This window comes from Oncorhynchus keta, chromosome 9 (genome assembly GCF_023373465.1).
Source record: "Oncorhynchus keta strain PuntledgeMale-10-30-2019 chromosome 9, Oket_V2, whole genome shotgun sequence".
Taxonomy (NCBI): domain Eukaryota; kingdom Metazoa; phylum Chordata; class Actinopteri; order Salmoniformes; family Salmonidae; genus Oncorhynchus; species Oncorhynchus keta.
Genome location: NC_068429.1, coordinates 44,599,041 through 44,623,528, shown reverse-complemented (window position 1 = coordinate 44,623,528; position 24,488 = coordinate 44,599,041). Strand labels below are relative to the sequence as shown.

Here is a 24,488-nt window from a genome sequence, read left to right as displayed (position 1 = left end):
GAGGGACAGATGAGAGAGGGACAGAGGGGAGAGAGGACAGATGAGAGAGGGGAGAGGGACAGATGAGAGAGGGACAGATGAGAGAGGGACAGAGGGGGGAGGGACAGATGAGAGAGGGGGAGAGGGACAGATGAGAGAGGGACAGATGAGAGAGGGACAGAGGGGGGAGAGGGACAGATGAGAGAGGGACAGAGGGGGAGAGGGACAGATGAGAGAGGGACAGAGGGGGAGAGGGACAGATGAGAGAGGGACAGAGGGGAGAGGGACAGAGGGGGAGAGGGACAGATGAGAGAGGACAGAGGGGGAGAGGGACAGAGGGGGAGAGGGACAGATGAGAGAGGGACAGAGGGGGGAGAGGGACAGATGAGAGAGGGACAGAGGGGGAGAGGGACAGATGAGAGAGGGGGAGAGGGACAGATGAGAGAGGGACAGATGAGAGAGGGACAGAGGGGGAGAGGGACAGATGAGAGAGGGACAGAGGGGGAGAGGGACAGATGAGAGAGGGACAGAGGGGGAGAGGGACAGATGAGAGAGGGACAGAGGGGGGAGAGGGACAGAGGGGGAGAGGGACAGATGAGAGAGGGACAGAGGGGGAGAGGGGGAGAGGGGGAGAGGGACAGATGAGAGAGGGACAGAGGGGGAGAGGGACAGAGGGGGAGAGGGACAGAGGGGGAGAGGGACAGAGGGGGAGAGGGACAGAGGGGGAGAGGGACAGAGGGGGAGAGGGACAGAGGGGGAGAGGGACAGATGAGAGAGGGACAGAGGGGGAGAGGGACAGAGGAGAGGGACAGAGGGGGAGAGGGACAGAGGGGGAGAGGGACAGATGAGAGAGGGACAGAGGGGGAGAGGGACAGAGGGGGAGAGGGACAGAGGGGAGAGGGACAGAGGGGGAGAGGGACAGAGGGGGAGAGGGACAGAGGGGGAGAGGGACAGAGGGGGAGAGGGACGGAGGGGAGAGGGACAGAGGGGGAGAGGGACAGAGGGGGGAGAGGGACAGAGGGGGAGAGGGACAGAGGGGGAGAGGGACAGAGGGGGAGAGGGACAGAGGGGGAGAGGACAGAGGGGGGAGAGGGACAGAGGGGGAGAGGGACAGATGAGAGAGGGACAGAGGGGGAGAGGGACAGAGGGGGAGAGGGACAGAGGGGGAGAGGACAGAGGGGGAGAGGGACAGAGGGGGGAGAGGGACAGAGGGGGAGAGGGACAGAGGGGGAGAGGGACAGAGGGGGAGAGGGACAGAGGGGGAGAGGGACAGAGAGAGGGACAGAGAGAGGGACAGAGGGGGAGAGGGACAGAGGGGGAGAGGGACAGAGGGGGAGAGGGACAGAGGGGGGAGGGAGAGGGGGGACAGGACAGGGGGAGAGGGACAGAGGGGGAGAGGGACAGAGGGGGAGAGGGACAGAGGGGGAGAGGGACAGAGGGGGAGAGGGACAGAGGGAGAGGGACAGATGAGAGAGGGACAGATGGGGGGAGAGGGACAGATGAGAGAGGGGAGAGGGACAGATGAGAGAGGGACAGATGAGAGAGGGACAGAGGGGGAGAGGGACAGATGAGAGAGGGGGAGAGGGACAGATGAGAGAGGGACAGATGAGAGAGGGACAGAGGGGGAGAGGGACAGATGAGAGAGGGACAGAGGGGGAGAGGGACAGATGAGAGGGACAGAGGGGGAGAGGGACAGATGAGAGAGGGACAGAGGGGGAGAGGGACAGATGAGAGAGGGACAGAGGGGGGAGAGGGACAGAGGGGAGAGGGACAGATGAGAGAGGGACAGAGGGGGAGAGGGACAGAGGGGGAGAGGGACAGATGAGAGAGGGACAGAGGGGGAGAGGGACAGATGAGAGAGGGACAGATGAGAGAGGGACAGAGGGGGAGAGGGACAGATGAGAGAGGGGGAGAGGGACAGATGAGAGAGGGACAGATGAGAGAGGGACAGAGGGGGAGAGGGACAGAGGGGGAGAGGGACAGATGAGAGAGGGACAGAGGGGGAGAGGGACAGATGAGAGAGGGACAGAGGGGGAGAGGGACAGATGAGAGAGGGACAGAGGGGAGAGGGACAGAGGGGAGAGGGACAGATGAGAGAGGGACAGAGGGGGAGAGGGACAGAGGGGGAGAGGGACAGATGAGAGAGGGACAGAGGGGGAGAGGGACAGAGGGGGGAGAGGGACAGAGGGGGAGAGGGACAGAGGGAGAGGGACAGAGGGGGAGAGGGACAGAGGGGGGAGAGGGACAGAGGGGGAGAGGGACAGATGAGAGAGGGACAGAGGGGGAGAGGGACAGATGAGAGAGGGACAGAGGGGGAGAGGGACAGATGAGAGAGGGGAGAGGGACAGATGAGAGAGGGACAGATGAGAGAGGGACAGAGGGGGAGAGGGACAGATGAGAGAGGGACAGAGGGGGAGAGGGACAGATGAGAGAGGGACAGAGGGGGAGAGGGACAGATGAGAGAGGGACAGAGGGGGAGAGGGACAGAGGGGAGAGGGACAGATGAGAGAGGGACAGAGGGGGAGAGGGACAGATGAGAGAGGGACAGAGGGGGAGAGGGACAGATGAGAGAGGGACAGAGGGGGAGAGGGACAGATGAGAGAGGGGGAGAGGGACAGATGAGAGAGGGACAGATGAGAGAGGGACAGAGGGGGAGAGGGACAGATGAGAGAGGGACAGAGGGGGAGAGGGACAGATGAGAGAGAGGACAGAGGGGGAAAGGGACAGATGAGAGAGGGACAGAGGGGGAGAGGGACAGAGGGGGAGAGGGACAGATGAGAGAGGGACAGAGGGGGAGAGGGACAGAGGGGAGAGGGACAGATGAGAGAGGGACAGAGGGGGAGAGGGACAGAGGGGAGAGGGACAGAGGGGAGAGGGACAGAGGGGAGAGGGACAGAGGGGGAGAGGGACAGAGGGGGAGAGGGACAGAGGGGGAGAGGGACAGAGGGGGGAGAGGGACAGAGGGGGAGAGGGACAGAGGGGGAGAGGGACAGAGGGGGAGAGGGACAGATGAGAGAGGGACAGAGGGGAGAGGGACAGATGAGAGAGGGACAGAGGGGAGAGGGACAGAGGGGGAGAGGGACAGATGAGAGAGGGACAGAGGGGGAGAGGGACAGAGGGGGAGAGGGACAGATGAGAGAGGGACAGAGGGGGGAGAGGGACAGAGGGGAGAGGGACAGAGGGGGAGAGGGACAGAGGGGGAGAGGGACAGAGGGGGGAGAGGGACAGATGAGAGGGACAGAGGGGGAGAGGGACAGATGAGAGGGACAGAGGGGGAGAGGGACAGAGGGGGAGAGGGACAGAGGGGGAGAGGGACAGAGGGGGAGAGGGACAGATGAGAGGACAGAGGGGGAGAGGGACAGAGGGGGGAGAGGGACAGAGGGGGAGAGGGACAGAGGGGGAGAGGGACAGAGGGGAGAGGGACAGAGGGGGAGAGGGACAGAGGGGGAGAGGGACAGAGGGGGAGAGGGACAGAGGGGAGAGGGACAGAGGGGGAGAGGGACAGAGGGGAGAGGACAGAGGGGAGAGGACAGAGGGGGAGAGGGACAGAGGGGAGAGGGACAGAGGGGACAGAGGGGGACAGAGGGGGAGAGGGACAGAGGGGGAGAGGGACAGAGGGGGAGAGGGACAGAGGGGGGAGAGGGACAGAGGGGAGAGGGACAGATGAGAGGGACAGAGGGGGAGGGACAGAGGGGGAGAGGGACAGAGGGGGAGAGGGACAGAGGGGGAGAGGGACAGAGGGGAGAGGGACAGAGGGGGAGAGGGACAGAGGGGGAGAGGGACAGAGGGGGAGAGGGACAGAGGGGGAGAGGGACAGAGGGGGAGAGGGACAGATGAGAGGGACAGAGGGGGAGAGGGACAGATGAGAGGGACAGAGGGGAGAGGGACAGATGAGAGGGACAGAGGGGGAGAGGGACAGAGGGGGAGAGGGACAGAGGGGGAGAGGGACAGAGGGGGGAGGGACAGAGGGGGAGAGGGACAGAGGGGGGAGAGGGACAGAGGGGGAGAGGGACAGAGGGGAGAGGGACAGAGGGGGAGAGGGACAGATGAGAGGGACAGAGGGGAGAGGGACAGATGAGAGGGACAGAGGGGGAGAGGGACAGAGGGGGAGAGGGACAGAGGGGGAGAGGGACAGAGGGGGAGAGGGACAGAGGGGGAGAGGGACAGAGGGGGAGAGGGACAGATGAGAGGGACAGAGGGGGAGAGGGACAGATGAGAGGGACAGAGGGGGAGAGGGACAGAGGGGGGAGAGGGACAGAGGGGGAGAGGGACAGAGGGGGAGAGGGACAGAGGGGGAGAGGGACAGAGGGGGAGAGGGACAGAGGGGGAGAGGGACAGGGGAGGGGGAGGAGGGACAGAGGGGGAGAGGGACAGAGGGGGAGAGGGACAGAGGGGGAGAGGGACAGAGGGGGAGAGGGACAGAGGGGGAGAGGGACAGAGGGGGAGAGGGACAGAGGGGGAGAGGGACAGATGAGAGAGGGACAGATGAGAGAGGGACAGAGGGGGAGAGGGACAGATGAGAGAGGGACAGATGAGAGAGGGACAGATGAGAGAGGGACAGAGGGGGAGAGGGACAGATGAGAGAGGGACAGATGAGAGAGGGACAGATGAGAGAGGGACAGATGAGAGAGGGACAGAGGGGAGAGGGACAGAGGGGGAGAGGGACAGAGGGGGAGAGGGACAGAGGGGGAGAGGGACAGAGGGGGAGAGGGACAGAGGGGGAGAGGGACAGATGAGAGAGGGACAGATGAGAGAGGGACAGATGAGAGAGGGACAGAGGGGGAGAGGGACAGATGAGAGAGGGACAGATGAGAGAGGGACAGATGAGAGAGGGACAGAGGGGGAGAGGGACAGATGAGAGAGGGACAGATGAGAGAGGGACAGATGAGAGAGGGACAGATGAGAGAGGGACAGATGAGAGAGGGACAGATGAGAGAGGGACAGAGGGGGAGAGGGACAGATGAGAGAGGGACAGAGGGGGAGAGGGACAGAGGGGGAGAGGGAAAGAGGAGAGAGGGACAGAGGAGAGAGGGACAGAGGGGGAGAGGGACAGATGAGAGAGGGACAGATGAGAGAGGGACAGATGAGAGAGGGACAGAGGGGGAGAGGGACAGATGAGAGAGGGACAGATGAGAGAGGGACAGAGGGGGAGAGGGACAGATGAGAGAGGGACAGAGGGGGAGAGGGACAGATGAGAGAGGGACAGAGGGGGAGAGGGACAGATGAGAGAGGGACAGAGGGGAGAGGGACAGATGACAGAGGGGAGAGGGACAGATGAGAGAGGGACAGATGAGAGAGGGACAGAGGGGGAGAGGGACAGATGAGAGAGGGACAGAGGGGGAGAGGGACAGATGAGAGAGGGACAGAGGGGGAGAGGGACAGAGGGGGAGAGGGACAGAGGGGGAGAGGGACAGAGGGGGAGAGGGACAGATGGGGAGAGGGACAGAGGGGGAGAGGGACAGATGGGGAGAGGGACAGAGGGGGAGAGGGGCAGATGGGGAGAGGGACAGATGGGGAGAGGGACAGATGGGGAGAGGGACAGAGGGACAGAGGGGGAGATGGGGAGAGGGACAGATGGGGAGAGGGACAGATGGGGAGAGGGACAGATGGGGAGAGGGACAGAGGGACAGATGGACAGATGGACAGAGGGGGAGAGGGACAGAGGGGGAGAGGGACAGATGGGGAGAGGGACAGAGGGGGAGAGGGACAGATGGGGAGAGGGACAGATGGGGAGAGGGAGAGAAGGGGAGAGGGACAGATGGGGAGAGGGACAGAGGGACAGAGGACAGAGGACAGAGGGGGACAGAGGGGAGAGGGGGGAAGAGGGGGAGAGGGACAGAGGGGGAGAGGGACAGAGGGGGAGAGGGGGAGAGGGACAGAGGGGGAGAGGGACAGAGGGGGAGAGGGACAGAGGGGGAGAGGGACAGAGGGGGAGAGGGACAGAGGGGGAGAGGGACAGAGGGAGGGAGAGGGACAGATGGGGAGAGGGACAGATGGGGAGAGGGACAGATGGGGAGAGGGACAGATGGGGAGAGGGACAGATGGGGAGAGGGACAGAGGGGGAGAGGGACAGAGGGGGAGAGGGACAGAGGGGGAGAGGGACAGAGGGGGAGAGGGACAGAGGGGGAGAGGGACAGAGGGGGAGAGGGACAGATGAGAGAGGGACAGATGAGAGAGGGACAGATGAGAGAGGGACAGAGGGGGAGAGGGACAGATGAGAGAGGGACAGATGAGAGAGGGACAGATGAGAGAGGGACAGAGGGGGAGAGGGACAGATGAGAGAGGGACAGATGAGAGAGGGACAGATGAGAGAGGGACAGATGAGAGAGGGACAGATGAGAGAGGGACAGATGAGAGAGGGACAGAGGGGAGAGGGACAGATGAGAGAGGGACAGAGGGGGAGAGGGACAGAGGGGAGAGGGACAGATGAGAGAGGGACAGATGAGAGAGGGACAGATGAGAGAGGGACAGATGAGAGAGGGACAGAGGGGGAGAGGGACAGATGAGAGAGGGACAGATGAGAGAGGGACAGAGGGGGAGAGGGACAGATGAGAGAGGGACAGAGGGGGAGAGGGACAGATGAGAGAGAGGGACAGAGGGGGAGAGGGACAGATGAGAGAGGGACAGAGGGGGAGAGGGACAGATGACAGAGGGGGAGAGGGACAGATGAGAGAGGACAGATGAGAGAGGGACAGAGGGGGAGAGGGACAGATGAGAGAGGGACAGAGGGGGAGAGGGACAGATGAGAGAGGGACAGAGAGGGGGAGAGGGACAGAGGGGGAGAGGGACAGAGGGGGGAGAGGGACAGAGGGGGAGAGGGACAGAGGGGGAGAGGGACAGAGGGGGAGAGGGACAGATGGGGAGAGGGACAGATGGGGAGAGGGACAGATGGGGAGAGGGACAGATGGGGAGAGGGACAGAGGGACAGAGGGGGAGATGGGGAGAGGGACAGATGGGGAGAGGGACAGATGGGGAGAGGGACAGATGGGGAGAGGGACAGAGGGACAGATGGACAGAGGGACAGAGGGACAGAGGGGGAGAGGGACAGAGGGGGAGAGGGACAGATGGGGAGAGGGACAGATGGGGAGAGGGACAGATGGGGAGAGGGACAGATGGGGAGAGGGACAGATGGGGAGAGGGACAGAGGGACAGAGGGACAGAGGACAGAGGGGGACAGAGGGGGAGAGGGACAGAGGGGGAGAGGGACAGAGGGGGAGAGGGACAGAGGGGGAGAGGGACAGAGGGGGAGAGGGGCAGAGGGGGAGAGGGACAGAGGGGGAGAGGGACAGAGGGGGAGAGGGACAGAGGGGGAGAGGGGCAGAGGGGGAGAGGGACAGAGGGGGAGAGGGACAGAGGGGGAGAGGGACAGAGGGGGAGAGGGACAGATGGGGAGAGGGACAGATGGGGAGAGGGACAGATGGGGAGAGGGACAGAGGGACAGAGGGGGAGATGGGGAGAGGGACAGATGGGGAGAGGGACAGATGGGGAGAGGGGGAGAGGGACAGAGGGGAGAGGGACAGAGGGGGAGAGGGACAGAGGGGGAGAGGGACAGATGGGGAGAGGGACAGATGGGGAGAGGGACAGATGGGGAGAGGGACAGATGGGGAGAGGGACAGAGGGACAGAGGGGGAGATGGGGAGAGGGACAGATGGGGAGAGGGACAGATGGGGAGAGGGACAGAGGGGGAGAGGGACAGAGGGGGAGAGGGACAGAGGGGGAGAGGGACAGATGGGGAGAGGGACAGATGGGGAGAGGGACAGATGGGGAGAGGGACAGATGGGGAGAGGGACAGATGGGGAGAGGGACAGATGGACAGATGGACAGAGGGACAGAGGGACAGAGGGACAGAGGGGGAGAGGGAAAGAGGGGGAGAGGGGGAGAGGGGGAGAGGGGGAGAGGGACAGAGGGGGGGAGAGGGACAGAGGGGGAGAGGGACAGAGGGGGAGAGGGACAGAGGGGGAGAGGGACAGAGGGGGAGAGGGACAGAGGGGGAGAGGGACAGATGAGAGAGGGACAGATGAGAGAGGGACAGAGGGGGAGAGGGACAGAGGGGGAGAGGGACAGAGGGGAGAGGGACAGAGGGGGAGAGGGACAGATGAGAGAGCGCAATAGGAAAAAAAGAGAGAGGGGGAGGTTAGAGAAGTGTGCAGAGTGTTTGACATGAGGTCTGTCAGTCAGTCACAGGGGTGATGTGAGCCAGGCCATCTGTCCCATAAACAGGCACAACACTCACTCGGGTTCCTCACTCCACAATACACAACTAGGGCAAGACACACAACAAAACACACACGCAGGCAGCTACACGCAAACGCGCGCACATACAACAACCACCTTTGTGCACGAATGTACGCACACGCGCAAAGTTATGCACCCTCGCTCTTTCCTTGCTCTCTCTCGTGCACACCGAGGAGAAAAGCACCCTTCCTCAAGCAGCGCCATGAAGTGTACATTTATTCAAATTTACTACTTGAATTCCATTGGCAATTGACATCACTGTGTGAAGAAAAGTCATGTGTACCAGATTAAATTATACATTTGATGAGGCTGGTGTGTGTGTGTGTGTGTGTGTGTGTGTGTGTGTGTGTGTGTGTGTGTGTGTGTGTGTGTGTGTGTGTATGAAAGGGGAAAATTACTGCTAGCCAGACAGACCAATAGAGCCAGCCAGCCAGGAAGACAGACAGACGGGTCCTTTCTCTTACCTTGTGTCCGGCAGCGTTACAGACTTTGTGTGTGGAGAAAGGGAAGGCTTCGTTACTCAGGTCTGTATCCAGGATCTCCTGTAGCACCTCTCGACTGTGGACAGACACAGAACACCACGTCAGCAAATCAGCTGTCAATCAACCAGTGTCAGCCAATCGCCGGGTCAATCAGGAACTGCTCTAACCAGCAACTGCCAAAAGGGATCATCAGTGAGCTCGCGTCAGCCAAAGTGCCTAGCAGTCAACCTGTCCATCTGAGAAAAGTCCACCACAGACAATATAAGTCAGACATGCAGCGCGGAACACAACACACACTCATGATCGAGTAGACAAAAACAAAACATCATTCATATTTCATGGACAGTGTTCAGGTTTGGTTGGGTGTCGTCTGCGACACTGGGGCCCGGGTCTGTCCTTATGAGTTCCTCTGCGCGCACAATCTGCTTTCTGGAAAGGGCCTCGTCACTGAAGTAGCCTGATCCCAGATCTGTTTGTGCAGTCTTGCCAAACTAGACAATGACTGTAGGGAGCTGGCAAGACAGCACAAACCAATTTGCGATCAGGCTATCACTGAAGGGCCCCTGACTGCAATCATTGGTAGCAGCTGCGTGGCTTGCAGGGCTATTGGGCCAAAACAGCCTAGACGATGAGCTCTGAGGGAGCCCCTCTTTCACTGTGGCGCTTCTCTCTCATTTGGCTTCGTACACCTCTTTCCTCCAGCATAATGATGACTTTCTACCATCATTTTTTTCACCCGTCAAATATTTTACAACAAGTGCCCGAAGAAGGGGAGGAGACAGGGGACAGCATTTTAAACAATAAGAGTAACTGCACTCTAAAATTGAGATAGAGATGGCTTCCTCATTTCGGGGCCGGCGGCAGCGTCAGTGTCTCCGGGTACAGGTCAATAAAGGCTCCATCCTCAAGACACAAACGCAGCGTTGCTACATTGGCAGCAGTCAAAGTGATGGATGTTTACACTAGGGCAGAGACGTGGACTGTGAGCCGCTACGGTCACGCTACGTTGATAAACAAACCTCTGTATAAAAATATGCCATTTACGACAAGGACCAGGGCTTTTCTAGGTACAGGAATGGCCGGACGGCTGGCTGAGATTGCAGACGCATCATTCTTCAGAGGTAAATCTCAGAGTTAGAGCGGCTGCCGGTGGACGGGCGGAAGAGTAATGGATGTTTAGGCTCTGCCAGAGCGCGCGTGTGTGTCTGTGTGTGTGCAAGCACCTACCACTAAGCAGAGGAACTCATAAAGGACTAATTAAATGTGTGAGGTACAGAGGGAGATGAGGTGTAGGGCCAGGGGAATATGTGGAGGTAGAGAGATAATATATTTTGTTCGTGAAGGTAGGTGGTTTCAGGGTATTTTTTAAAAATGTATGAGGCAATGTGATTAGTTGCTGTCGAATGGATCAGTGGTATAAAGTGGTATAAAGCGCTCCGATATTTCATGAACAGCCTCCACACATTCCCTTCCCTCTGAAACGTCATGCTTACTGAACTGTAGAGGCCGACAAGCTGTCTAATTATAAACCCTCTGTGTGAGTGTGTGCGTTAATGCGTGGATAGTGTGGGCTGTGAAACAGCCAATTAGTTGATCAGACTACCCATTTAGTGTGGCAGTTAGCGCAGGATCACAGATCTGTTCCTAATGAGAAAACACACACACACAGCTGGCTGCATATCACCCCCAAATCTAACCAAACTCCTAATTTTAGTTGTTGTAAAACTCCTATTGCACTATTACGTGACAACATCGAATTAAACATTTCTAAATTGAGATTGCACTAATTAAACTTCAAACTATTTGCAGAACTACTAACTCAGTCCCAGGGAACAAGTATGTGTCCCCTGCCTATCCGTGTACTCTGAGATACAAATCAGACCAGAGAGAAATCCCCCCCTCCTCTTCAATATCCTCTCATTGCCTCCTCGTCGCTAGCTACACTGCCGCAGGGGACACATTTGAGTTTTAGATGTGTTGTGACAGCATTTCATTCATATTTCAGGATTGTGGGAAGTGGGACGAGGGAGGAAGTGAGAGATGATGGGGGGACATGATGAAAAAGACACTAATATGTATGGGGGCTGGGGACAGTCATTTCTACTAGCTGGAGTTAGTCTGTTGCAACAAAGAGACAGACGGAGCAGAAGGTGGCCCAGGGACAGCCATAACGACAAGGCCGACAGCAAGTTCACAGTCACAGTGAAATCCTTTTCAACCGGAACGTTTAACTTCTCTGGGATAGGTGGCAGTATTTTCACGTCCGGATGAAAAGCGTGTCCAAAGTAAACTGCCTGCTACTCAGGCTCAGAAGCTAAGATATGCATATTATTAGATTTGGATAGAAAACACTGACGTTTCTAAAACTGTTTGAATCAACTTATTTGGCAGGCAAAACCCCGAGGACAAACAATTCAGAATATTTTTTGTTTGAGGTCACTCTCTTTTCAATGGGTTTTCATTGGGAATCCAGATTTCTAAAGGATTTTCTTGCAGTTCCTATCGCTTCCACTGGATGTCAACAGTCTTTAGAAATTGGTTGAGGTTTTTCCTTTGAGAAATTAAGAAGTAGCACTGTTCAGAACGAGGCTCGAGTGTACTCTTTGTTAGAGGCGCATGACCTGAAAAGCACTCTCCACATGGTTTTCCTCCGGCATTGAACACAGTGAATCCCGGCTTAAATTTGATTGATTATTTACGTCAAAAAATACCTAAAGTTGTATTAGGAAAGAAGTTTGGACAAAGCTTACAGGTAACTTATGCGAAATGTTGTAGTCATTTTGCGCGAGTTGGAACCGGTGTTTTTCTGGATCAAACACGCCAAATAAATAGACATTTTGGATATATATCCGATGGAATTAATCAAACAAAAGGACCATTTGTGATAAGGGACATATTGGAGAGCCAACAGAAGAAGCTCGTCAAAGGTAAGGCATGAATTACATCTTTATTTCTGCGTTTTGTGTAGCGCCTGGAGGGTTGAAATACGATTGTCTGTGTATGTTTTCTGGGGTGCTGTCCTCAGATAATAGCATCCTTTGCTTTCGCTGTAAAGCCTTTTTGAAATCTGACACGTTGGCTGAATTCACAACAAGTGTAGCTTTAATTTGGTGTCTTGCATGTGTGATTTCATGAAAGTTACATTTTTATTGTCATTTATTTGAATTTGGCGCTCTGCATTATCACTGGATGTTGGCCAGGTGGGACGCTAGCGAGGTTAAACAAGTTTTGGGCCTAGAGCAGCTTTGTTCATCCACATCTGTCCAGGGTGGCTTAAATGGAGGCTATACAGTGAGTAAGGCTAGGGTAACTGTATGTGACTAACGTTACGGGTTGTGCTGATGAATTACTGTAAGTAAACCAACAGTTACTGTAAGTGACATATTAATTGTGCTGATGATGACTAGTGACTTAATCGAAGTAAAAGTGAGTGCCTCATTTCAAAAACTGTGTACAGTCGTGGCCAGAGAATGACCCAAATATTAATTTTCACAAAGTCTGCTGACTCAGTCTGTATGATAGCAATTTGCATACACTTCAGAATGTTATGAAGAGTGATCAGATGAATTAAGAAGTCCCTATTTGCCATGCAAATGAACTGAATCCCCTAAAAACATTTCCACTGCATTTCAGCCCTGCCACAAAAAGACCTGCTGACATCACTCTGACATGCTGATTGAGTTCGAATAACAGACTGGAAGCTTCAAAAGGAGGGTGGTGCTTGGAATCACTGTTCTTCCTCTGTCAATCATGTTTACCTGCAAGGAAACACGTGCCATCATCATTGCTTTGCACAAAAAGGGCTTCACAGGTAAGGATATTGCTGCCAGTAAGATTGCACCTAAATCAACCATTCATTGGATCATCAAGAACTTCAACGAGAGCGGTTCAATTGTTGTGAAGAAGGCTTCAGGGAGCCCAAGAGAGTCCAGCAAGCGCCAGGACCGTCTCCTTAAGTTGATTCAGCTGTGGGATCGGGGAACCACCAGTACAGAGCTGTGTGTGTAACTGTGTTTGTAACTGTGTGTGTAACTGTGTGTGTGTTTGTAACTGTGTGTGTAACTGTGTGTGTGTGTGTAACTGTGTGCGTGTAACTGTGTGTGTAACTGTGTGCGTGTAACTGTGTGTGTAACTGTGTGTGTGTGTGTGTAACTGTGTGTGTGTGTGTGTAACTGTGTGTGTGTGTGTGTGTGTGTGTGTGTGTGTGTGTGTGTGTGTGTGTAGTGGTTGTGCTGATGACTTTATTGAGCAGGGTTATTTGCCATTCCGTTTCGTAAGCATTCAGGGAATCATTTACCATTTTTAATACTGATAAACCCAGGGGGATGGCAGTGAGTGTGTGTGTACACGTGTGTGTAACTGTGCGTATGTGTGTAACTGTGTGTGTGTGCGCAACTGTATGTGTGTGCATGACTGTGCGTGTGTGTGTGTAACTGTGTGTGTGTGTGTAACTGTGTGTATGTAGTGGTTGTGCTGATGACTTGTGGCTTACTCTAAGCAGAAGTGAGAGCCTCATCTCAGAAACTGAAGACATGAGAAATGAGGGAGTCTTTATTGAGCAGGGTTATTTGCCATTTAGTTTCGTAAGCATTCAGGGAATCATTTACCGTTTTTAATACTGATAAACCCAGGGGGATGGCAATGTAGCTGCCACACACACAATTTGCCCATACTAGATGCAGTAAGGGAACTGTAGGGTTGATTACATTTCTGTGCAGTGAGAGAGAGAAAACTAACGTTGCATTTCCAATGTCAATGGCTTCATATAACTTAGCATCAGCAGGGCGTGGTGGTATGCTCAAGTGGCATGAAATCAGACCACAATGAGTACTATGGTCAAGATTTTATGACTGTTGAATTTTTTCCTCATGGCTCTAACAGTTACCGAATACAGTTACAGACTGGTGTTCCATCACAAGGAGAGGCCCCTTCCTGAGTGTAGGTTTCACTTGGAAATAACAGGCCCTTTCCCGAGGCAAGATTTCTGTGTATGATGACATTCCTTGCTGCGGTTGATGTCAAAAACCATTGCAACGCTCACTAACGAGTTCCAAACTGCCTCGAAGCAACGTCAGCACAAGAACTGTCAGTCGGGAGCTTCATGAAATAGGTTTCCATGGAGTGGTGTAAAGCTTGCCGCCATTGGACTCTGGAGCAGTAGAAACGCGTTCTCTGGAGTGATTCATCACCATTCGGCAGTCCAACAGATAAATCTGGATTTGGTGGATGCCAGGAGAACACTACCTGCCCTAAATATGGTGCCAACTGTAAAGTTTGGTGGAGGAGGAATAATGGTCTGGGGCTGTTTTTCATGGTTTAGGCTAGTCTCCTTAGTTCCATTAAAGGGATATCGTAATGCTACAGCATACAATGACATTCAATGGTTTGTCGAGATCGGTGTGGAAGAACATGACTGGCCTGCACAGAGCCCTGAACTCAAAGCTATCGAACACCTTTGAGATGAATTGGAACGCCGACTGCGAGCCAGGCCTAATCGCCCAACATCCGTGCCTAACCTAACTAATGCTCGTGGCTGAATGGAAGCAAGTCCCCGCAGTCATTTTCCAACATCTAGTGGAAAGCCTTCCCAGAAGAGTGGAGACTGGTATAGCCACAAATGGGGACCAACTCCACATTAATGCCCATGATTTTGAAAAGAGATGTTACAGGGGCCAGTTTCAAAATGGGCATAACCACTCTGCTCAGGACCTGTTATTGCACCCATGAGGGTGGCTCACCTCTGTCATTGTCTCCCCCAAACCTATGCTCCTGCCACCCTGTGTGGTTCCCTTTGAGATGCACCAATAAACAAGTTCGCCTCCTGGGGGGTTCACACTCACCTCTTGGGCCCCTGGATGCTGATCATGCCCATGTCTTCAGAGTAGTCAGTCAGCTGGCAGTTGAGACCCTCATCCTGGAGAACAGTCTTGATGTGGTTCCAGTTGTGTTCTGCTACACCTCCACCGATGGCCAGGTAGTATGCATCACCTGGTAGAGGGCGAGATTCCAGACAGAAAGAATGATACATAGGTGTTTACTCATCTATACTGTACTGTAGACACAAAAAGTGAGAACCCACATACAGACAGTGCACGCACGCACACGCGCACACACACACACACACACACACACACACACACACACACACACACACACACACACACACACACACACACACACACACACAGAGATATGGAGTCACATTTCCACATTGGAGGGCATTGATCAGGCAAACCATCTGTCAGAGAAGCTCTCAGACTTCAATGTGTTTTCCCTTCCACTTTCATACGAGTCCCCGAATGACTTAAATTTTGCTTCAGAAGTTGACTCTGTGAGCAAGCTGCTTGTTTACAAAGCAGGAGAAATCATTCATGAGCACTTTGCACTGATAATATTTCCCTGTGTTGCATTTCCTGTGTACATGAGATGTTCCATCCATTCAGTGCCTTTTGATGAGTACAATTTGATCAAAAATAACTTTACATTTCACATTCTGTAAGAGAGAGCACATGTTCAGCTTCATAAAAACACACATTTTCCCCATCTCAAGAGATAAAAAAAAAGTATATTTAAGTACCAGCCAAAAGTTTGGGCCCACCTACTTATTCAAAGGTTTTTCTTTATTTGTACTGTGTTCTACATTGTAGAATAATAGTGAAGACATCAAAACTATGAAATAACACATATGGAATCATGTAGTAACCAAGAAAAAGTGTTAAATCAATATAGATTTTAGATTCTACAAAGAAGCCACCCTTTGCCTCGATGACAGCTTTGCACACTCTTGGCATTCTCTCAACCAGCTTCATAAGGTAGTCACCTGGAATGCATTTCAATTAACAGGTGTGCCTTGTTAAAAGTTCATTTCTGGAATTGCTGGTGGCAGCATCATGCTGTGGGGATGTTTTTCAGTGCCAGGGACTAGGAGACTAGTCAGGATCGAGGGAAAGATGAACGGCGCAAAGAACAGAGAGATCCTTGATGAAAACCTCCTCCAGAGCGCTCAGGACCTCAGACTGGGGCGAAGGTTTTACCTTCCAACAGGACCACGACCCTATGCACACTGCCAAGATAACGCAGGAGTGGCTTCAGGACAAGCCTCTGAATGTCCTTGAGTGGCCCAGCCAAACCCCAGACTTGAACCGATCGAACATCACTCAAAAAAAATGTAATTTTCAAAACATGTCAACCCTGTTTATCTATGGGTAACAGGGTTGACATGTAATGCTCAATCAGCTCGGTTTTCCACCACAAAAAACCCCCAGAAAATCACCATAAAGACCAGCTCACCTGCTTTTTCACAATGACTGAACTATTAGATGTTCAATGTTGATTTTGAAATGGAATAGTTTTACCATATGAGAGTTCTGTTCACTTAACAGGGTTGACTCTAAATCACATGAAATAAATAACACATATTCAGAGATGACTGTAAAAGCAACAAAATAACTAGGGCTTTGCAATGATGGTGCAAACTTGGGAGAAATTTTGGGGTTAAGGGGTTTAAAAGTCACAGAAGTGGCACGGAGGAACATGTCAAAACACTGAATTTAGGCAATTTAGCAAGTCTTTAGTCATACTACAAATCAGATTTCTTGAATTCTCAACGGGGTCTATTTTATTCATACATTTTCAGTCAATATCAGACTTAAAATTCAATATTGGTGCACAATTTCTACTTAAAATATCAAAAAGGAACAAAGGCACTCTTTTCGTGGAACGAACCACACAACATTGCAGATTCGGGAAAGAGGTTAGGCAAGGCAATACTTCAAGGTAGCAAAAAGCAGGAAGGTCTGTACTCATCGATTCCCGGTGAAAAAGTCTCTACATTTATTCCACACTTCATGGTGATCACACCCCAACCCCTCCTACATAAGTGTCTCTACAATATACTTCAACGTAGAGACATTTAACCATTCAGCAGATGCTCTTATGCAGAGCAACTTACAGTTCGTGCATTCATCTTTAGATAGCTAGATGGGACAACCACATACTGTATCATAGCTACATTATTGAGTAAAAATGTACTAATCAGCAAAGTCGGTGCTAGTAAGGTGGAAAGGTCAACTGAGAGTGTAAGTTCCAAAGTTTTTATTTTGTATTTCTATTCATTTTACACACCGTGTGGGGGAGGGGAGAAGAGGAGGTGCCGTGTGATTATTTAAGATAGCCGGAAGATGGACAGGGACTCTGCTGTCCTAGGTTCAGGGGGAAGCCAGTTCCACCATTTGGGTGCCAGGACAGAGAAGAGCTTTGACTGGGCAGTATGTCATTTTAGCAAGTAGTACGCAAGACAGATTTTGGGCCACGGCGTCTCTGACCACTGCTTTTTTACAAGCGATCTACTGTAGCACCGCCGTGCTACTTAAAATATTCTACAAGGGCTTCACTACAGAGAACGTCCACTCTAAAAGGTTCAGTAACAAGATGTGAATAGGTCCGGTGAGGTTCAGTTGGTGAGAGAGTAGCACTGGCAATGCCAACGTCGTGGGTTCCATTTCCGCTGGGATAACACACACACACACACACACACTCCGCTAAGTGGTATATATTTCCTGAGGTTAAGTCACAGGTGGTAAGTAAGTCACAGATGATGATTAATGATACATGTGCAATGTCCCTGTCGAATACATAATAAATGAATATCGAAATGAACGAAATCCCCATCCCACTCTCCTCTTTACCGTTGGCCTCTGGAGCCAGGGGCAGGTTGGCAGTGCCAGCCTCGAGCCGGCTGACTGTGAGATCAGCCTCAGATCCTCCTCTCTTGTTCAGCATACAGGTGTACACAGTAGAGCCTGCAACACAAGGATCCAGCTGTCAATCAAACCAGCACATTGGAGGACACACACATACAGCAGAAGGGAGCTGTGATGAGTACTGTGAAGCATTTTGTGACAAATGTTTGCTCGAAAAAGGGCTATATACACATGTCATCGATTGACTGATTAGTAGGACCTGACCATTGCCACCTGACCAATAACATTATTTAATGTATAGCCATTTTTCCTAGTCAGGAGAAGTTCCAAGGCCCTATGGATGAAGAATATCCTCGTGTTAGACACGGGGTCATGGCTAGGCCATGTGGTGGCATGAAGGTTAGCTAAGACCTCTCACTATGACTAAGTGAGATCAAAGCCACAATGTTCCAGTGTTCACATGCAGCATGGGCCAGAGGATGTGTGTCGGGCCAGAGGATGTGTGTGGGGACAGATGGATTGGACTGTACCTCAAAACTCATCTGTAATTTAAACAGTCCTGCATCTCCTCTCCTGCCTCACTGGGTACTGCTGGGCTCCATTATTCAGGGGCCATCAGTGTGGGTGGGTGTGTGTGTGTGTGTGTGTGTGTGTGTGTTTGTGCACATTTTTGTGAATGCAAACATTCTGTGGTAGTCGTGCACGAAGACTCACCTGGGATTTTGTTGACATCTGCGGAGAATAGCCAATCGGCAGCCTTCTTAGCATCTGGCCCGGTGAGGTAAAACTTTCCAAAGTAGGACATGTTAAACACCGAGACTCCATGCCTGCACGTCAGACACTCATTTTTTATCTGAAAAACAAATACACATCCCTGTAAGGACTGAAATTTCGGCTGAAAAATGTATCAAATTAATTCATGAAGCAACATTTGGTCACTAAGTGCTTCACAGTAACCCAACCAAGACCGCAAAAAGCAACTGCCAGCACAGTGGCAAGGGGGGAAAAAAGACTAGAAGGAATAAACCTTGAAAGGAACCAGATTCAGAGGGGGAGTCCCATCCTCTGGTTGTACCGGGTAGAAGTTGAGAGTACCAACAGATGCTTACCACGTGGTGATGTGGAGGGTAGTCAAACGTGTACTCCTTGCCAAGCAGCTCGTTGTATTTGTAGTTCTGGTTCTTGCTAATATCATAAGCCCCGTACCAATCATAGTCCAGAACCTACAACCACAAACATTAGGTCAATGGTCAGAAACTTTACTTAATCTCCTCTCTGGACGAACCACCTGACCCGATGTTATCAGATGGTATGAACTTGCTTTCAAATCCTTTCAAGAACGACAATTCATTATCATCCATTGTGACAGGTGTCCCCTGGAACCGTTTCTAGGGCTTAGGTGCATTGCCCAAGGGCACAACAGCAGGAGACAGATGAAGGATATCAGACCAGCAACCGCTCAGATGCGTGTTTCTTACTGGAGCAGCGCCATCCTGGTTGAACCATCCTGGTCTCTCCCAACCATGTCTCTCCTGGAACACGCAGCCCTGCTCCGTCAGAACCTAGAGAAACAGTGACACGATCTATTAGCATTGCAATTAGCCTTCACACACTAATAACACAGACAGAAGGGGTAAACCAGACACGTCACAGGGGCTACAACATTTTCTCACCACCAAATATGGTAGTCAGAGTAGGAAGTAGGATGGAGGAGGAAGGAGGAGGATGGAGCTAGGTGAAACTAGACCGACACAAAGCAAATTCTCTCTGTAAAACATTGAATCTCAATACATTTTGTCGGTTCCCAAAACCACAATATGTTACGAACACTACATTTTAGAGACTTGACGTTTTGCCAAAGTTATAAAAAATTGCCCACGTGTCTGAGACATATGTGGCAGGGTCTACAGACAATTGCGGACTACAAAGGGAAAACCAGTCACTTCGCGGACACCGCTGTCTTCAAACATAGAATGTGGGGAATGGTCAGAGGCGATCTAAAGAACACCAATGTCATATGGTGTGTTATTTTGTGATGTCATTAAAAATGTTATAAAGGAAATACTGTAACTTGGAAAGTATACACACTACATATACAAAGTTTCCAGCTGAATCTTTGCACATGAAATATGAAAAATGATTAAAGTGTTTTTGTTAAGAGGAGGGCCATGATTTTGAGTCACCTTCCGGTGACAATAACTGGTACGGACGAGGCGGTAACAGTGTCCTGTGTACACAGGGACACGAAGAGGTACCCAACGGCACCCGTGAGGATAACCACCCCCAAAGGGGGAGTGCCAGATACACGTGGGAGCTGTTCCTAACCCACCTGTGTCCATTCTCCTCTGTCGAGACTGCCCTCTCTTCCAGGCACTGTGGAGGAGGGACCTGGGGAGGCGGGCATTGGAGGTAGGAAGAGAAGGAAAAAAAATACGGTGGCCTGTGCAACCCAACCCCCGCCACAAGAGGTGTCGACTGGGCCCAAGTCGGACCCGGAGGAGGGAGACGACGCCACTCCGGCAAGCAAGCCACCGTGTGAGGAAGACCTCAGGCTCCCCTTTATGGAGTGTTGGTTCCAAAACCGTCCACTTCTGTAATGACTTCCGGGGCCTGTTCGACGTCAGTTTGATGTCTACCATGCCCTAGGTGGACCAACTGATCGACCGCTTGTGGATGGCGAGATACATTGGCACCTTGGTCCTGATGGCAGGTGCCACTGGCATCGGCCTCCCAGGAGAAGACTGCTTTCTCCACCCCGGGGGGGGGGCTATACCACTTCCGGGTTCTGCCTTTCGGGCTCCACGGGGCACAAGCAACATTTCAGCGACTCGTGGAGTCCTGCGGCCGCACAGTGAGTACGCAGTGGCTTATCTGGATGACATAATTGTGCACAGTGACAATTGGGAGTCACCTCTGTGTAAGTTACAGGGCGTGGTTGATGCACCCAAATGTATAGCCCCATTGGAAAATGTAAACGTACACATTTCTATTTGGCGAAACCCCAACACCCAGTTTGGGAATACCTGCTCTAGAAGATATGCTAGAAGATATGTAAGAGACGTTGCTCTAGAAGATATGCTAAGAGACATAAAAAAAAAAGCACACTTTTTTTTAGCAAGAGGTTAATGATAAGTCACCATGACTAGGCGTGGAATTGCCGGAGAACAGGTCCGCCAAAATTAAACACCACTAGCGAGGACGTTCTCACTCGAAACCCTATCCAGGGCCCACTCGATCAAGAAACAAGCCCACGGGCTTTGACTATAGACTCCGATAGAAATGTTGTGACGCACAAGGTAACCCATATCACAACAGCCAATTCCACTCAAACTCCGATAAGTCAATGTGTTTTCACCATGAACACAAATGACCCATCACCTCGTTGCGATCACTCACTCCACTTTGTGAAGAATATGACCAGAAAACAAAACTCAGAGGCCATACCTCAAAACAGTCGTGGAGGACTGATTAAGCTGTGATGCGCTAATTGATTCAGGCTCGACAATATCGCTCATCTCTCAAACACTGTTCAATGATTTCAAAAACGGCTGTGAACCCAGCAAAAACGGAATGATGCGACACTAAACTTGAGGTTTCACTCAAGACCACCTCGCCTCTCAATGCGACCCATGCTGAAACTACACTTCCAAGACGTAACGCTTGTTCACCCTGTGTATGTTACCAGCCTCAAAACGGAACACCTGCTACTTGGAACTCGATGGATCATTTGGTCCCACGCTGATGGATTGGAAAAACAACCAATTGTGGTCACACGTAACCATGCAGTCTCCCACTGACCGTACGGCCTCCTCCGGACGCTGGCCGCAACACAGTCGTCCACAAGGAATATCTGTGGACAGGACCCCTTGGGAAACAGGCGTTTCGACACCTCTTGGTGCAGCATGTGGCTCAAGCAGATATCGCGATATCTCGTCACTGTTCTTTTCATGATTGCAAGCCAGCATTCTCCGTGAGTGAGCAACTTCACTCCTTCTTGGAGTCATGCCATACTGTAGCTAAGATTAACTTCCCCTTGTCCTTCAGACACTTCCGCAAGCACCACGGCCGTCTTCAGGAAACAAAGCATCAACCTGCAGAGTGGACTCTGCTTCCGATGATATATTTTCCGCTTGGAGGGGGACTGAAACCCCTTACAATGAAACTAATGGCGTCAGTCCTGCCACTGACCCGACTGGTGAAACACTGTGCAATATCGCTGAAAGATGTCCTCGTCTCAGTTCGCAGGTACTGGAACGGTTGCCACACACGGACGGCTGTGAATGGCAGACCACAACAGGCAGACAACACCAGGAGATTTGGTTGAAAGGTTATAGCCAACCTGCTGACAACCCGTACAAAGGGTCCAACCTTTTTGTTTGTGCCTCAAACACAATCTGCTGGTCGGGGGGGGAGGAATACTAGCTCAGGCCCATGATGAGCCTTGACTTGAATTTGGGAGATGGTAACTCTTTAAAGAACCGCTATCATGGTGCCCCAATTCCTAATGAGTAAATTGTTACAGGATTCATCTAAATGGGGTAACAATTAGTTAGTTGATTAGACAAAATAACAGTCATCAGATTCAAGTTAAAAGCAAAGTCACGACACCATCAGGCATTATCATAACTTGTATTAAATACCATAGTGTCACAGTCTTTATTATTGAACAATTACCATAATCATTACTTTTCTTTGGTCACTAATGGACTCCAATATTTTAAGTGCCTAGAAATGAGTCATTTCTCTTTCTTAACAGTTAGAACCCTGGTTGCTAGGCGATCCCCCTCATTCTGAGATTCTGAAGGAAGACTCTCTTGGCCAGGAGCGGAGAGGTGGGCAAAGTCTGAGTCACAGGCTGCTGTCTTCTCAACCAGAAAACATGTATTTTCCTGCTTTCATAACGATAATAATGCTGCCGTATCAGAATTATACCCAACAAAAATATTAAACGCAACATACAACAATTTCAAAGATGTTACTGAGTTACAGTTCATATAAAGGAAAATCAGTCCATTTAAATTAATTAATTAAATCAAATTTTAAATTAGCACATACGCCAAATACAACCGGTGTAGACCTTACAATGAAATGCTTACTTACAAGCCCTTAGCTAAAAATGCAGTTAAGAAAAAGGAGATAAAAGGCTATATACAGAGTCAATGTGCGGGGGGCACTGGTTAGTCGAGGTAATATGTACATGCAGGTGGAGTTATTAAAGTGACCATGCATAGATAATAAAACAGCAGCAGCAGTGTAAAAGAGTGGAGGGAGATGCAAATAGTCTGGGTAAATATTTCATTAGCTGTTCAGGAGTCTTATGGCTTGGTGGTAGAAGCTGTTAAGAAGTATTTAGGACAGACTGTACCGCTTGTCGTGTGTTAGCAGAGAGAACAGTCTATAACTAGGGTGGCTGGAGTCTGACCATTTTTAGGGTCTTCCTCTGACACCGCCTGGTATAGAGGTCCTGGATGGCAGGAAGCTGGGCCCCAGTGATGTACTAGGCCTGTAAGAACTAAACTCTGTAGTGCCTTGCGGTCGGAGGCCGAGCAGTTGCTATACTAGGCGTACTATACTTGATGCAACAAGTCAGGACAGGACGCTCTCGATGGTGCAGCTGTATAACTTTGAGGATCTGAGGACCCGTGCCAAATCTTTTCAGTCTCCTGAGGGGGAATGGGCTTTGTCGTGCCCTCTTCACGACTCTCTTGGTGTGCTTGGACCATGTTAGTTTGTTGGTGATGTGGATACCAAGTAACTTGAAGCTCTCAACCTGCTCCACTACAGCCCCGTCGATGAGAATAGGGGCGTGCTCAAACCTTTTTCTGTAGTCTACAATCATCTCCTTTGTCTTGATCACGTTAAGGGAGAAGTTGTTGTTCTGGCACCACACGGTCAGGTCGCTGACCTCCTCCCTGTCTCATCATTGTCGGTGTTAAGGCCTACCACTGCTCTGTCATCGGCAAACCATAATGATGGTGTTGGAGTTGTGCCTGGCCATCAGTCATGAGTGAACAGGGAATACAGGAGGGGACTGAGCACTCACCCCTGAGGGGCCCCGGTGTTGAGGATCAGCATGGTGGATGTGTTGTTACCTACCCTTACCACCTGGGGGTGGCCCATCATGAAGACCAGGATCCAATTGCAGAGGGAGGTGTTTAGTCCCAGGGTCCTTGTGGGCACCACTATTGTGGGCACTATGGTGTTGAAAGTTGAGCTGTAGTCAATTAATAGCCTTCTCACATAGGTGTTCCTTTTGTCCAGCTGGGAAAGGGCAGTGGAGAGTGCAATAGAGATGACATCATCTGTGGCCCTAATCTATGGATTTCACATGACTTGGGAAGGGCGCAGCCAACCATGGGCCTGGCCCAAACACACGGTGAGTGTGTTTTGAACCTCGAGTGTGTTGTGATGAGGCCAGAGCAGCACAACCAAATTGAAAAAGAGAACACAATACATTGGTGTGTATGCGTGTGTGTTTCTGTTCATGCAAAGTATTCACAGTGCGTGACTGAAGCTCAATCGATATGAACAAGACTCTCTCGCACGCATGCACGCGCACAGCACAACACCCTTGATCAACAGTCACACAACACTCAGCCCAGAGAGAGAAGCGTTCTTTCTTATAAGACGGAGATAACCTCAATATTTTAAGTGTCTCGTTTAGGAGCCATCTTAGCAGGGATCGCATGTGTAACAAACGAGCAGCTAGCAACTTTATTGCTAACTATCTAATTCAACAGGCCATTACAAAGTGGGGCGATCTGCTCACTAGATTAACTGAGAGGAGAGGGCTGGCTGCCAGTTAGGAGGTATTTTTGGAACACTTAAGCAGTGCACCATCTCTTTATTCAGTAGCTTAGCAACAAGTCCTACACACGCACACACCGCTTACCTCAGACACACAATTACGCGATTTAGTTAAACGTGTTGTCGATCATGATCTATCTTTTTTTTATTTTATCGAGTGTCACTTTCTTCAAATGACATGGCGAGGGGTTTTAAATGATTCCACCATCTGTTAACGATGTACGGTAATTGTCTCAAAGGGCTGAGATGTCAATTGAGGCATACTATGAGAAAATATGGTAAC

At 51.5% G+C, this 24,488-nt stretch overlaps 1 protein-coding gene across 1 annotated transcript in view; it reads right to left on the bottom strand.

Moving 5' to 3' along the window:
- Nucleotides 1-24,488, bottom strand: part of sardh (sarcosine dehydrogenase) — a 118,205-nt gene that overhangs the window by 28,399 nt on the left and 65,318 nt on the right. Inside the window, exons 13-18 of the mRNA XM_052525986.1 lie at nucleotides 18,877-18,960; nucleotides 18,508-18,621; nucleotides 18,113-18,251; nucleotides 17,384-17,497; nucleotides 14,537-14,684; nucleotides 8,679-8,772 (exon numbers count right to left, since the gene is read on the bottom strand). Of these exons, the coding sequence (XP_052381946.1) occupies nucleotides 8,679-8,772; nucleotides 14,537-14,684; nucleotides 17,384-17,497; nucleotides 18,113-18,251; nucleotides 18,508-18,621; nucleotides 18,877-18,960 (693 nt within the window). The remainder of the gene's footprint in view (nucleotides 1-8,678; nucleotides 8,773-14,536; nucleotides 14,685-17,383; nucleotides 17,498-18,112; nucleotides 18,252-18,507; nucleotides 18,622-18,876; nucleotides 18,961-24,488) is intronic.